This window comes from Oncorhynchus mykiss, chromosome 20, assembly GCF_013265735.2.
Source record: "Oncorhynchus mykiss isolate Arlee chromosome 20, USDA_OmykA_1.1, whole genome shotgun sequence".
Lineage (NCBI taxonomy): Eukaryota > Metazoa > Chordata > Actinopteri > Salmoniformes > Salmonidae > Oncorhynchus > Oncorhynchus mykiss.
Genome location: NC_048584.1, coordinates 44,409,000 through 44,424,756, shown reverse-complemented (window position 1 = coordinate 44,424,756; position 15,757 = coordinate 44,409,000). Strand labels below are relative to the sequence as shown.

General features: G+C 45.7%; 1 protein-coding gene across 15 annotated transcripts in view; it reads right to left on the bottom strand.

The window, feature by feature from the left end:
- Nucleotides 1-15,757, bottom strand: part of LOC110499508 (protein piccolo) — a 135,696-nt gene that overhangs the window by 112,962 nt on the left and 6,977 nt on the right. For all 15 annotated transcript variants that reach the window (XR_005038028.1, XM_036956435.1, XM_036956434.1 and 12 more), the window contains exon 2: nucleotides 7,788-8,120. Coding sequence is in view for 14 of the 15 variants with exons in the window: in XM_036956435.1 (XP_036812330.1) it covers nucleotides 7,788-8,120 (333 nt within the window). In the remaining variant the exon portion in view is untranslated. The remainder of the gene's footprint in view (nucleotides 1-7,787; nucleotides 8,121-15,757) is intronic.

The window sequence follows — 15,757 nt, the reverse complement described above, 5'->3', positions numbered from 1 at the left end:
AACAGATCTAACTGCAACTTCAATTAGCACTGAGGTGTGAAGTGAGAGGTGTCCTTGAGCCCAACAACGGCAGGAGAGTTTCACACATAAATATTCATCCCCACCCAAACGGAGAGGCCTTTGAACCGCTGTTCAGAGGTCAATACAATAAAATAAGTAAAAATGAGAAGGCACAAAAAGAGTACAAAAATAATCTCCTCGTGAAAAATAAACTTTTTGCTGACTATTATGACAATGGGAACGTAAATGAATCTTCCACACGAACTATCCCTTGGTACGGTGCTACATTAACACTGTTAATAGACCAGCGACTACGACCACCGAGCACCGCCCAAACAGGAAGAGGAGCCACCTTGGTACGGTGCTACATTAACACTGTTAATAGACCAGCGACTACGACCACCGAGCACCGCCCAAACAGGAAGAGGAGCCACCTTGGTACGGTGCTACATTAACACTGTTAATAGACCAGCGACTACGACCACCGAGCACCGCCCAAACAGGAAGAGGAGCCACCTTGGTACGGCGCTACATTAACACTGTTAATAGACCAGCGAATACGACCACCGAGCACCGCCCAAACAGGAAGAGGAGCCACCTTGGTACGGCGCTACATTAACACTGTTAATAGACCAGCGAATACGACCACCGAGCACCGCCCAAACAGGAAGAGGAGCCACCTTGGTACGGCGCTACATTAACACTGTTAATAGACCAGCGACTACGACCACCGAGCGCCGCCCAAACAGGAAGAGGAGCCACCTTGGTACGGCGCTACATTAACACTGTTAATAGACCAGCGACTACGACCACCGAGCACCGCCCAAACAGGAAGAGGAGCCACCTTGGTACGGCGCTACATTAACACTGTTAATAGACCAGCGACTACGACCACCGAGCGCCGCCCAAACAGGAAGAGGAGCCACCTTGGTACGGCGCTATATTAACACTGTTAATAGACCAGCGACTACGACCACCGAGCACCGCCCAAACAGGAAGAGGAGCCACCTTGGTGCGGCGCTACATTAACACTGTTAATAGACCAGCGACTACGACCACCGAGCGCCGCCCAAACAGGAAGAGGAGCCACCTTGGTACGGTGCTACATTAACACTGTTAATAGACCAGTGACTACGACCACCGAGCGCCGCCCAAACAGGAAGAGGAGCCACCTTGGTACGGTGCTACATTAACACTGTTAATAGACCAGCGACTACGACCACCGAGCGCCGCCCAAACAGGAAGAGGAGCCACCTTGGTACGGTGCTACATTAACACTGTTAATAGACCAGCGACTACGACCACCGAGCGCCGCCCAAACAGGAAGAGGAGCCACCTTGGTACGGTGCTACATTAACACTGTTAATAGACCAGCGACTACAACCACCGAGCACCGCCCAAACAGGAAGAGGAGCCACCTTGGTACGGTGCTACATTAACACTGTTAATAGACCAGCGACTACAACCACCGAGCGCCGCCCAAACAGGAAGAGGAGCCACCTTGGTACGGCGCTACATTAACACTGTTAATAGACCAGCGACTACGACCACCGAGCGCCGCCCAAACAGGAAGAGGAGCCACCTTGGTACGGTGCTACATTAACACTGTCAATAGACCAGCGACTACGACCACCGAGCACCGCCCAAACAGGAAGAGGAGCCACCTTGGTACGGTGCTACATTAACACTGTTAATAGACCAGCGACTACGACCACCGAGCACAGCCCAAACAGGAAGAGGAGCCACCTTGGTACGGTGCTACATTAACACTGTTAATAGACCAGCGACTACGACCACCGAGCGCCGCCCAAACAGGAAGAGGAGCCACCTTGGTACGGTGCTACATTAACACTGTTAATAGACCAGCGACTACGACCACCGAGCACCGCCCAAACAGGAAGAGGAGCCACCTTGGTACGGTGCTACATTAACACTGTTAATAGACCAGCGACTACGACCACCGAGCGCCGCCCAAACAGGAAGAGGAGCCACCTTGGTAGGGCGCTACATTAACACTGTTAATAGACCAGCGACTACGACCACCGAGCGCCGCCCAAACAGGAAGAGGAGCCACCTTGGTACGGTGCTACATTAACACTGTCAATAGACCAGCGACTACGACCACGAGCACCGCCCAAACAGGAAGAGGAGCCACCTTGGTACGGTGCTACATTAACACTGTTAATAGACCAGCGACTACGACCACCGAGCACCGCCCAAACAGGAAGAGGAGCCACCTTGGTACGGTGCTACATTAACACTGTTAATAGACCAGCGACTACGACCACCGAGCACCGCCCAAACAGGAAGAGGAGCCACCTTGGTACGGTGCTACATTAACACTGTTAATAGACCAGCGACTACGACCACCGAGCGCCGCCCAAACAGGAAGAGGAGCCACCTTGGTACGGCGCTACATTAACACTGTTAATAGACCAGCGACTACGACCACCGAGCACCGCCCAAACAGGAAGAGGAGCCACCTTGGTACGGTGCTACATTAACACTGTTAATAGACCAGCGACTACGACCACCGAGCACCGCCCAAACAGGAAGAGGAGCCACCTTGGTACGGTGCTACATTAACACTGTTAATAGACCAGCGACTACGACCACCGAGCGCCGCCCAAACAGGAAGAGGAGCCACCTTGGTACGGTGCTACATTAACACTGTTAATAGACCAGCGACTACGACCACCGAGCACCGCCCAAACAGGAAGAGGAGCCACCTTGGTACGGTGCTACATTAACACTGTTAATAGACCAGCGACTACGACCACCGAGCGCCGCCCAAACAGGAAGAGGAGCCACCTTGGTAGGGCGCTACATTAACACTGTTAATAGACCAGCGACTACGACCACCGAGCGCCGCCCAAACAGGAAGAGGAGCCACCTTGGTACGGTGCTACATTAACACTGTCAATAGACCAGCGACTACGACCACGAGCACCGCCCAAACAGGAAGAGGAGCCACCTTGGTACGGTGCTACATTAACACTGTTAATAGACCAGCGACTACGACCACCGAGCACCGCCCAAACAGGAAGAGGAGCCACCTTGGTACGGTGCTACATTAACACTGTTAATAGACCAGCGACTACGACCACCGAGCACCGCCCAAACAGGAAGAGGAGCCACCTTGGTACGGTGCTACATTAACACTGTTAATAGACCAGCGACTACGACCACCGAGCGCCGCCCAAACAGGAAGAGGAGCCACCTTGGTACGGCGCTACATTAACACTGTTAATAGACCAGCGACTACGACCACCGAGCACCGCCCAAACAGGAAGAGGAGCCACCTTGGTACGGTGCTACATTAACACTGTTAATAGACCAGCGACTACGACCACCGAGCACCGCCCAAACAGGAAGAGGAGCCACCTTGGTACGGCGCTACATTAACACTGTTAATAGACCAGCGACTACGACCACCGAGCACCGCCCAAACAGGAAGAGGAGCCACCTTGGTACGGCGCTACATTAACACTGTTAATAGACCAGCGACTACGACCACCGAGCGCCGCCCAAACAGGAAGAGGAGCCACCTTGGTACGGTGCTACATTAACACTGTTAATAGACCAGCGACTACGACCACCGAGCGCCGCCCAAACAGGAAGAGGAGCCACCTTGGTACGGTGCTACATTAACACTGTTAATAGACCAGCGACTACGACCACCGAGCGCCGCCCAAACAGGAAGAGGAGCCACCTTGGTACGGCGCTACATTAACACTGTTAATAGACCAGCGACTACGACCACCGAGCGCCGCCCAAACAGGAAGAGGAGCCACCTTGGTACGGCGCTACATTAACACTGTTAATAGACCAGCGACTACGACCACCGAGCGCCGCCCAAACAGGAAGAGGAGCCACCTTGGTACGGCGCTACATTAACACTGTTAATAGACCAGCGACTACGACCACCGAGCGCCGCCCAAACAGGAAGAGGAGCCACCTTGGTACGGTGCTACATTAACACTGTTAATAGACCAGCGACTACGACCACCGAGCGCCGCCCAAACAAGAAGAGGAGCCACCTTGGTACGGTGCTACATTAACACTGTTAATAGACCAGCGACTACGACCACCGAGCGCCGCCCAAACAGGAAGAGGAGCCACCTTGGTACGGCGCGACATTAACACTGTTAATAGACCAGCGACTACGACCACCGAGCGCCGCCCAAACAGGAAGAGGAGCCACCTTGGTACGGTGCTACATTAACACTGTTAATAGACCAGCGACTACGACCACCGAGCGCCGCCCAAACAGGAAGAGGAGCCACCTTGGTACGGTGCTACATTAACACTGTTAATAGACCAGCGACTACGACCACCGAGCGCCGCCCAAACAGGAAGAGGAGCCACCTTGGTACGGTGCTACATTAACACTGTTAATAGACCAGCGACTACGACCACCGAGCGCCGCCCAAACAGGAAGAGGAGCCACCTTGGTACGGCGCTACATTAACACTGTTAATAGACCAGCGACTACGACCACCGAGCGCCGCCCAAACAGGAAGAGGAGCCACCTTGGTACGGCGCTACATTAACACTGTTAATAGACCAGCGACTACTACCACCGAGCACCGCCCAAACAGGAAGAGGAGCCACCTTGGTACGGTGCTACATTAACACTGTTAATAGACCAGCGACTACGACCACCGAGCGCCGCCCAAACAGGAAGAGGAGCCACCTTGGTACGGTGCTACATTAACACTGTTAATAGACCAGCGACTACGACCACCGAGCACCGCCCAAACAGGAAGAGGAGCCACCTTGGTACGGTGCTACATTAACACTGTTAATAGACCAGCGACTACGACCACCGAGCGCCGCCCGAACAGGAAGAGGAGCCACCTTGGTACGGCGCTACATTAACACTGTTAATAGACCAGCGACTACGACCACCGAGCGCCGCCCGAACAGGAAGAGGAGCCACCTTGGTACGGCGCTACATTAACACTGTTAATAGACCAGCGACTACGACCACCGAGCGCCGCCCAAACAGGAAGAGGAGCCACCTTGGTACGGCGCTATATTAACACTGTTAATAGACCAGCGACTACGACCACCGAGCACCGCCCAAACAGGAAGAGGAGCCACCTTGGTACGGTGCTACATTAACACTGTTAATAGACCAGCGACTACGACCACCGAGCACCGCCCAAACAGGAAGAGGAGCCACCTTGGTACGGTGCTACATTAACACTGTTAATAGACCAGCGACTACGACCACCGAGCGCCGTCCAAACAGGAAGAGGAGCCACCTTGGTACGGCGCTACATTAACACTGTTAATAGACCAGCGACTACGACCACCGAGCACCGCCCAAACAGGAAGAGGAGCCACCTTGGTACGGTGCTACATTAACACTGTTAATAGACCAGCGACTACGACCACCGAGCACCGCCCAAACAGGAAGAGGAGCCACCTTGGTACGGCGCTACATTAACACTGTTAATAGACCAGCGACTACGACCACCGAGCACCGCCCAAACAGGAAGAGGAGCCACCTTGGTACGGTGCTACATTAACACTGTTAATAGACCAGCGACTACGACCACCGAGCGCCGCCCAAACAGGAAGAGGAGCCACCTTGGTACGGTGCTACATTAACACTGTTAATAGACCAGCGATTACGACCACCGAGCGCCGCCCAAACAGGAAGAGGAGCCACCTTGGTACGGCGCTACATTAACACTGTTAATAGACCAGCGACTACGACCACCGAGCGCCGCCCAAACAGGAAGAGGAGCCACCTTGGTACGGCGCTACATTAACACTGTTAATAGACCAGCGACTACGACCACCGAGCACCGCCCAAACAGGAAGAGGAGCCACCTTGGTACGGTGCTACATTAACACTGTTAATAGACCAGCGACTACGACCACCGAGCGCCGCCCAAACAGGAAGAGGAGCCACCTTGGTACGGTGCTACATTAACACTGTTAATAGACCAGCGACTACGACCACCGAGCACCGCCCAAACAGGAAGAGGAGCCACCTTGGTACGGTGCTACATTAACACTGTTAATAGACCAGCGACTACGACCACCGAGCGCCGCCCAAACAGGAAGAGGAGCCACCTTGGTACGGTGCTACATTAACACTGTTAATAGACCAGCGACTACGACCACCGAGCGCCGCCCAAACAGGAAGAGGAGCCACCTTGGTACGGCGCTACATTAACACTGTTAATAGACCAGCGACTACGACCACCGAGCGCCGCCCAAACAGGAAGAGGAGCCACCTTGGTACGGCGCTATATTAACACTGTTAATAGACCAGCGACTACGACCACCGAGCACCGCCCAAACAGGAAGAGGAGCCACCTTCGGAAGTCGTGACACCCACGTTCTTCAATATACATACATACAGTGCCTTGCGAAAGTATTCGGCCCCCTTGAACTTTGCGACCTTTTGCCACATTTCAGGCTTCAAACATAAAGATATAAAACTGTATTTTTTTGTGAAGAATCAACAACAAGTGGGACACAATCATGAAGTGGAACGACATTTATTGGATATTTCAAACTTTTTTAACAAATCAAAAACTGATAAATTGGGCGTGCAAAATTATTCAGCCCCTTTACTTTCAGTGCAGCAAACTCTCTCCAGAAGTTCAGTGAGGATCTCTGAATGATCCAATGTTGACCTTGACAAAGTTCAAGGGGGCCGAATACTTTCGCAATGCACTGCATATATATAAATGAATTGGCGAGGGCAGTAGAACAGTCTGCAGCACCCGTCCTCATCCTACTAGAATCTGAAGTCAAATGTCTACTGTTTGCTGATGATCTACAATCCACAAAATGGGAAAAACACCAAATTGAGACCCCCAAAACATCCTCAGTGTACAACGTAAAACACAAAATGATGCATGCATTATTAATAATAATCATTAATTAGGACAATATCAATATCCAGAAAAGACCTAAAAGGAAACAATTTCCAAACTTTCCATAACAAAACCATCACCTACAGAGAGATGAACCTGGAGAAGAGTCCCCTAAGCAAACTGGTCCTGGGCCTCTGTTCACAAACACAAACACACCCCACAGAGCCCCAGGACAGCAACACAATTAGACCCAACAAATTCATGAGAAAACAAAAAGATAATTACTTGATACATTGGAAAGAATTAACAAAAAAACAGAGCGAACTGGATACCTGACCACTGTGACTGACCCAAAGCTTCGACTATGTACAGACTCAGTGAGCATGGCCTTGCTATTGAGAGAGGCCGCCGTAGGCAGACATGGCTCTCAAGAGAAGACAGGCTATGTTCACATTTCCCACAAAATGAGGTGGAAACTGAGCTGCACTTCCTAACCTCCTGCCAAATGTATGACCATATTAGAGAGACATATTTCCCTCAGATTACACAGACCAACAAAGAATTTGAAAACAAATCCAATCGTGATAAACTCCCATATCTACTGGGTGAAATACCACAGTGTACCATCACAGCAGCAAGATATGTGACCTGTTGCCATGAGAAAAGGGCAACCAGTGAAGAACAAACACCATTGTAAATACAACCCATATTTGTGTTAATTTATCTTCCCTTTTATACTCAACTATTTGTACATCATTACAATGAGACAGACGGACGGACGGACGGACGGACGGACAGACAGACAGACAGACAGACAGACAGACAGACACACCCTAATTGCTGTAGCTGCTGCCCATTAGACAAAGGTTTCATCAACCTGAAAAGGAAAGGGAAGAAAGACATATCTGAAGAGCTATGATGTTAAACATGGGTCTGTGAACTCACCCACTGTCCTGTTGTGGTGGAGGAATGGTCTTCTCCTGTCCTGGTAGAGGAATGGTCTTCTCCTGTCCTGGTAGCTCCTGTCCTGGTAGAGGAATGGTCTTCTCCTGTCCTGGTAGCTCCTGTCCTGGTAGAGGAATGGTCTTCTCCTGTCCTGGTAGCTCCTGTCCTGGTAGCTCCTGTCCTGGTAGCTCCTGTCCTCGTAGCTCCTGTCCTGGTAGCTCCTCTTCCTTCACTAGTGTGTCTTCTCTCTGGCCCAGAGGGGTGGCTGTCTCTTCAGAGAGGGTATGAAACTCTGCTACAGGAGACTCCAAAGGCTCCAGAGGCTGGAAGGGTCTGAAAAGTAGCAGAGGGTTTAAAATAAGAGAGAGGTAATAGTGTTGTCATATATGGAAAATATATAGATTAGATATACCGTTCAAAAGTTTGGGGTCACTTAGAAATGTCCTTGTTTTTGAAAGAAAAGCACATTTTTTGTTCCATTAAAATAGCATGAAATTGATCAGAAATACAGTGTAGACATTGTTAATGTTGTAAATGACTATTAGTAGTTTTAATGGAATATCTACATAGGAGTACAGAGGCCCATTATCAGCAACCATCACTCCTGTGTTCCAATGGCACGTTGTGTTAGCTAATCCAAGTTTATCATTTTAAAAGGCTAATTGATCATTAGAAAACCATTTTGCAATTATGTTAGCACAGCTGAAAACTGTTGTTCTGATTAAAGAAGCAATAAATCTGGCCTTCTGTAGACTAGTTGAGTATTTGGAGCATCAGCATTTGTGGGTTTGATTACAGGCTCAAAATGTCCTGTACTGTCTTCTGAAACTCGTCAGTCTATTCTTGTTCTGAGAAATGAAGGCTATTCCATGTGAGAAATTGCCAAGTAACTGAGGATCTCGTACAACGCTGTGTACTACTCCCTTCACAGAACAGCGCAAACTGTCTCTAACCAGAATAGAAAGAGGAGTGGGAGGCCCCGGTGCACAACTGAGCAAGAGGACATGTACATTAGAGTGTCTAGTTTGAGAAACAGACGCCTCACAAGTCCTCAATTGTCAGCTTCATTAAATAGTACCTGCAAAACACCAGTCTCAACGTCAACAGTGAAGAGGTGACTCCAGGATGCTGGCTTTCTAGGCAGAGTTCCTCTGACCAGTGTCTGTGTTCGTTTGCCCATCTTAATCTTTTATTTTTATTGGGCAGTCTGAGATATGGCTTTTTCTTTGCATCTCTGCCTAGAAGGCCAGCATCCCGAAGTCGCCTGTTCGCTGTTGACGTTGAGACTGGTGTTTTGTAGGTACTATTTAATGAAGCTGCCAGTTCCCCAAAATTTGCAACGCTAGTGTACGTGTAAATGTTCTATGTCTGTGTGTGTGTGTGTGTGTGTGTGTGTGTGTGTGTGTGTGTGTGTATGTGTGTTTGTTGTTGTTTCCAAAAGTGAAGCAACAACGGCTGCATTCTCCCCTGTGAGAATTGCCTTATTCTAGTCCCAGAGGACAGGGGAGACGTCCCTACTGATGTCACTACTGATGTCACTACTGATGTCAACCCATTGGATATAATAGAACTACAGTTCTCTCCATTGACCTCCATTATAATTCAATCACAGAGGCTGAATCCCAAATTGCAACCTATTCCGTATGTAGTGCACTACTTTTGACCAGGGCCCATTGGATACCATCTGACCACCAAGGCGCCGTCAGTCACTACAGAGTCATGCTCTGTTGTTTACATTCATATTCACTTTACACGCTATCTAGTGAGGCTACTATGGCATCCTATTCCTTTATCAGGGATGAGCAACTGGTGGCCTCCCTTTCTCAGTCATGGTCTCAGTTTACTGTTGCTAGGTAGAATAGTAGAATACACAAGGTGTAATCCAGGACAGGAGAAGACCATTCCTGGTTGTGGTTGTGCACCATCTGTCATTCTCTTGTTCTGTCAGTCATTTAGCCCACGTCAGATCTTTTTTATTTTATTATTGCTAAATTTGTTTAGTGAAACAACAAGATGTCGCCCAAAGTTTACTTCAGTTAGTGTCCGGTTATCTAAACGTGTTATCGTGGTCGTATTACCTGCCACGGGGAGCCCCCGTTGATTTTGTTCGTCAGTCTCTCTCAGATATCATATTTAAAAAACTGCAAACATTTCTCTCTCCACCAAATGGCAAAATGTAACAAAAAAAAATGCAGGAAATTACATAAAGTATTCATACTGTACCCCTTGACTTACTCCACATGTTGTTTACAGCCTGAATGAGATGTTGTGTCACTGACACAATACACAATAATGTCAAGGTGTTTTTACTAATGCTTGGAATTATGTTTTTAGAAAAAAATGAAAAGCTGAAATGTCAATAAGTATTCAACCCCTTTTGTTACGGCCTGAGTACGTTCAGAAGTAAACATTTGCGTAACAAGTCACATAGTAAGTACCATGGGCTCACTTTAACATTATTTTTTTAATGACTACCTCATCTCTGTACCCCACACATACAATTGTCTGTAAGGTCCCTCAGGTCGAGCAGTGAATTTCAGACATGGATTCAATCACAAACACCAGGGATGTTTCCCAATGCCTCCCAAAGATTGGTAGATGGGTAAACATCTACAAAAAAAGCAGACATTGAATATCCCATTGAGCACAGTGAAGTTATTAAATACAGTTTGTATAGTGCATCACTACAAATATGCAGGTGTCCTTCCTAACTAAGTTGCCGGAGAGGAAGGAAACCGCTCAGGGATTTCACCATGAGGCCAATGGTGACTTTAAAACAGTTACAGAGTTTAATGGCTGTGATTGGAGAAAACTGAGGATGGATCAACATTGTAGTCACTCCACAATACTAACCTAAACGACAGAGTGAAAATAAAGAAACATTGTGGCAAAGAAATTAACTTCATGTCCTGATACAAAGCATTATGTTTGGAGCAAATTCAACACAACACATCACTGAGTACCACTCTTCATATTTCAATCATGGTGATGGCTGCATCATGTTATGAGTATGCTTGTCACCGGCAAAGACCAAGGAGTTTTTTAGGATAAAAATAAACAGAATAGAGCTAAGCACAGACAAAATCCTAGAGGAAAACCTGGTTCGGTCTGCTTTCCAACAGACACTGGGAGAGAAATTCACCTTTCAGCAGGACAATAACCTAAAACGCAAGATGACATTGAATGTTCCTGAGTGGCCAAGCTCCACCTTTGACTTAAACCAGCTTGAAAATCAACGGCAAGACTTGAAAATGGTTGTCTAGCGATCGATCACCAACTTGACAGAGCTCAAAGTATTTTTTTTATATTAATGTGCAAATATTATACAATCCAGGTGTGGAAAGCTCTTAGAGACTTACCCAGAAAGACTCACAGCTGTAATTACTCTGAGAGACTTACCCAGAAAGACTCACAGCTGTAATTACTCTTAGAGACTTACCCAGAAAGACTCACAGCTGTAATTACTCTTAGAGACTTACCCAGAAAGACTCACAGCTGTAATTACTCTTAGAGACTTACCCAGAAAGACTCACAGCTGTAATTACTCTGAGAGACTTACCCAGAAAGACTCACAGCTGTAATCACTCTTAGAGACTTACCCAGAAAGACTCACAGCTGTAATTACTCTTAGAGACTTACCCAGAAAGACTCACAGCTGTAATTACTCTTAGAGACTTACCCAGAAAGACTCACAGCTGTAATTACTCTTAGAGACTTACCCAGAAAGACTCACAGCTGTAATTACTCTTAGAGACTTACCCAGAAAGACTCACATACATAAGGGAACATTTCGGCATTTCGTGTATGATCAGTGAGAAAGTCCATATTGCAAATGTACGGTCCCTTACCGGACGTCCGAAATCGTTTGTAAAATTCGCGGTCGGCGTCGGGCCGTGCGGTAGGGCCGGACCTACCGGGAAGTCATCGAATGAACTTTGTCGGACGTTCGGTTTCCGTTTTTAAAAAAAAACAAGTTTCGGACCGTTTTTTCCGCCGTCCCGGACATTCCCACCAGATGGCATACGGAATCATATGGCAATTTGGCAAAACATCACGAATCGCGACGGGGCCTTATCTCAAAAACTGAAAATATTTCGAAGCCGAAACTTGGCGAGCGTAGGGTTGGCGTAACGGGCAGTTGGCCCCGAACGGGATGGCGTCTAGGCCTCGACGGTTTTTGAGTTACGGACATTTTTCTGGGATTAAAGGCTTAAAATGGAAGTAGAGCAATTATTTTTCCACTTCAGGTCAAAGCCAAGGAGCCTCCGGTGTCAATAAAAAAAGAACCAGCCATTTATCTATCGTCATTTAAGAGAAACGGAACAATGACAAATTGGTGAGGGTCACAAATAGGCATTTTTTTTTTCAACGGTTACAGATCCAGTTGCAGGGTGTTCATACGAATCTTTTTAAAGTTTGCTGCGGAGCTCTGCGACATTTCTGTGATTTTCTATGATTTTCTGAAATAACACAATAACCGACCATTAGAATAGTAGGCCCAAAATGAAGCCTGCCCCACAATGTCATTTGCTTTTGAGTGACAGTGAGAGAACCGTTAGGGTGAGAAGAAAAATTCCACCACATGAATGTTCCTAAGGTCCTCCCGATCTCAACAAGCCTAACCTTGACCGTGTGGCATTAACCCTTAACAGTAAAACAGTGTTTTTTGATCTCACAGATTACAGTGTCATCTCTCCCCATAGGAATACATTGCCTGCACCCCTAATTTCAACCTGAGGCCTATGTGGGTTATGAATGCCGTATGAACCTGTCTTCGGTACCAGTCCATCAGGCCACTATGAGGTCTACCTGTGTCGATTCTAAGCTTCCTGGACCAACCGGAAGTGGTTAAAATGCCCCTAAAAGTGTTTACCCATACACTGCATGCAGTTTGATAGACATAGTGCATTCAACCCTGTGTAGATCAGTCAATCCTTAACGTAAGGACTTAAAACTCAGGATTCTGTAACAGCATACCCCAATGAGGATATGTGTTGATTTATAACTTCCTGTGCCAACCGGAAGTGCCATAATTGGTGTCTCAGGGGCTGTTTCGAAGGGTTAAAAAAGTCTGATCTTTCCAAAACTTCATATGTGTGATTAGGCAACCCCCATGAACTGTAAATCAGTCATTTTTCCCAAAAAAATTCAAAGGAAAAAAAAATCACACTAAAACACAACTTGGAAGGAGGGACGTATTGGGGTGCGTAGAGACAGACAGTGGCTGCAATAGTTAGCTTTGTTGGAGCTAAAAAAAGAACCGTCGGACCTAGAGTTCCGAAACTTTAGAAACCTGTTCTAGACCTCCCGTAGATGGTGCGTGGTGAGTTACGTGGCTCTAGAAGGTTCTCGGACCGAGAAACAGCCTCGTACATTTGCAATAACTTCAATTCATTTTTGCATCACGAAAATGACGACATTTAGAAATGTCCCAGAGTCGCAAGACTAGGTGCATTGCGAACGTCTCGGCCCATATAGACAGACCCCAACGTTTCTGTCCGATAGCTCATTCAAGGACCCCGTAGCAAGTCATGGAAAATAGTGGATTTTCAGCACCAATTAGGGTTTTTCTCGGACACCAAATGACCTATCGAGCCGAAACTTGGGATTCGGGGTCGCCTCAGCTAGGCCAACACATAACATAAGAAATGGACCCGCAGCTAGAACGTAACTACGTGTTTTATGTTTTTTTTATGGTTTGAACCGAAGGCGTTGTGAATTTTGGGCCAGCTCTGAAGTATGTAATAGTTGGCTACTAAACGAGTTGGAAAAAGTGGGTTTGGTGTCAGTTTGTATCAGTTTGGTGGTCAGAATGATATCTAATTGACTGATGGACTCTTGTCCACTTGACTCTTGTACATTTGCAATATGATTCTATAGTGAAAAAACATCACCAAAAGCGACATTCTGAAATCAACCCAAACGAGCGATTGAGATGACCCAGAATCACTGCAAAGCCATCCCGAGTTCATCGGGCCAGTCAATTTCACATTCCTGCAGGATTTTTATAGCATGACAAATTCGTGATGGTACCTGCCCATTAAAACATATTGCAAATGCACAGTGACTTTGAAAAAGTAAGGAAACAAAAAAAAATACATCTAAAAAAATTTGAGCATGACAAATTCGTGATGGTACCTGCCCATTGAAACATATTGCAAATGCACAGTGACTTTGAAAAAGTAAGGAAACATAAATAAAAAAACATCAACAATTTTTTGGGGTAACCAGTTGCATATTTTAGATCACAAGATGACAAAGGTATAGTTTGAGCAAAGTAAAGCTTGAATTTTGAGCATGACAAATTTGTGATGGTACCTGCCCTTTAAAACATATTGCAAATGCACAGTGACTTTGAAAAAGTAAGAAACAAAAAAAAATACATCTAAAAAATTTTGAGCATGACAAATTCGTGATGGTACCTGCCCATTGAAACATATTGCAAATGCACAGTGACTTTGAAAAAGTAAGGAAACATAAACAAATTCGTGATGGTACCTGCCCATTAAAACATATTGCAAATGCACAGTGACTTTGAAAAAGTAAGAAACAAAAAAAAATACATCTAAAAAATTTTGAGCATGACAAATTCGTGATGGTACCTGCCCATTGAAACATATTGCAAATGCACAGTGACTTTGAAAAAGTAAGGAAACATAAACAAAAAAACATCAACAAATGTTTTAGGTAACCAGTTGCATATTTTAGATCACAAGATGACAAAGGTATAGTTTGAGCAAAGTAAAGCTTGAATTTATAGCATGACAAATTCGTGATGGTACCTGCCCATTGAAACATGTTGCAAATGCACAGTGACTTTGAAAAAGTAAGGAAACATAAACAAAAAAACATCCCAAAAAATTTTGGGTAACCAGTTGCATATTTTAGATCACAAGCTTGAATTTTGAGCATGACAAATTCGTGATGGTACCTGCCCATTAAAACATATTGCAAATGCACAGTGACTTTGAAAAAGTAAGGAAACATAAACAAAAAAACATCCCAAAATTTTTTTTTGGGGTTACCAGTTGCATATTTTAGATCACCAGGTGCACATTTCAGGTCACCAGGTGCACATTTCAGATCACCAGGTGCACGGAGGAAAATATTTACTTTTGACTTTGACTTTTGACTTCCTATGACATCATATTGCAAATGGAGAAAACATATGCCTTATGCACAAGTAAAACAAGAAGAAATATGTAATACAAGTTGACCAAGGTATAGTTTGAGCAAAGTAAAGTTTGAATTTTGAGCATGACAAATTCGTGATGGTACCTGCCCATTAAAACATATTGCAAATGCACAGTGACTTTGAAAAAGTAAGGAAACATAAACAAAAAAACATCCCAAATTTTTTTTTTTGGGTTACCAGTTGCATATTTTAGATCACCAGGTGCACATTTCAGGTCACCAGGTGCACATTTCAGATCACCAGGTGCACGGAGGAAAATATTTACTTTTGACTTTGACTTTTGACTTCCTATGACATCATATTGCAAATGGAGAAAACATATGCCTTATGCACAAGTAAAAAAATATATATATGATAATAAAGTATGACTAAAGTATGTTGATAAAGTTCTTATACATGTGTAATTGACACAAAAATCGAAAGAATTTTGAAAAAAGGTCCAGAAAGCACTTTTTTAAGGATGTGTGAAGTTTTTTACCAAATTTTGACATTTTTGACTTTTGACTTTTGACATCCTATGAAATCATATTGCAAATGGACAAAACATATGCCTTATGCGCATGTACTTAAAAAATATATATATATGATGACAAAAGTATACTCATACAGTTCTTACACATGTGTAATTGACAAAAAACTCGAAAGAATTTCGAAAAAAGGTCCAGAAAGCACTTTTTTAAGGGGTTTTAAGTTTGTTTTTTTTTTATTATTTTTTCAAAATTTGGCTTTTGGATGTTGACTTGGGTGCCATTTGCAATATGAAAAGCCCCGGTGG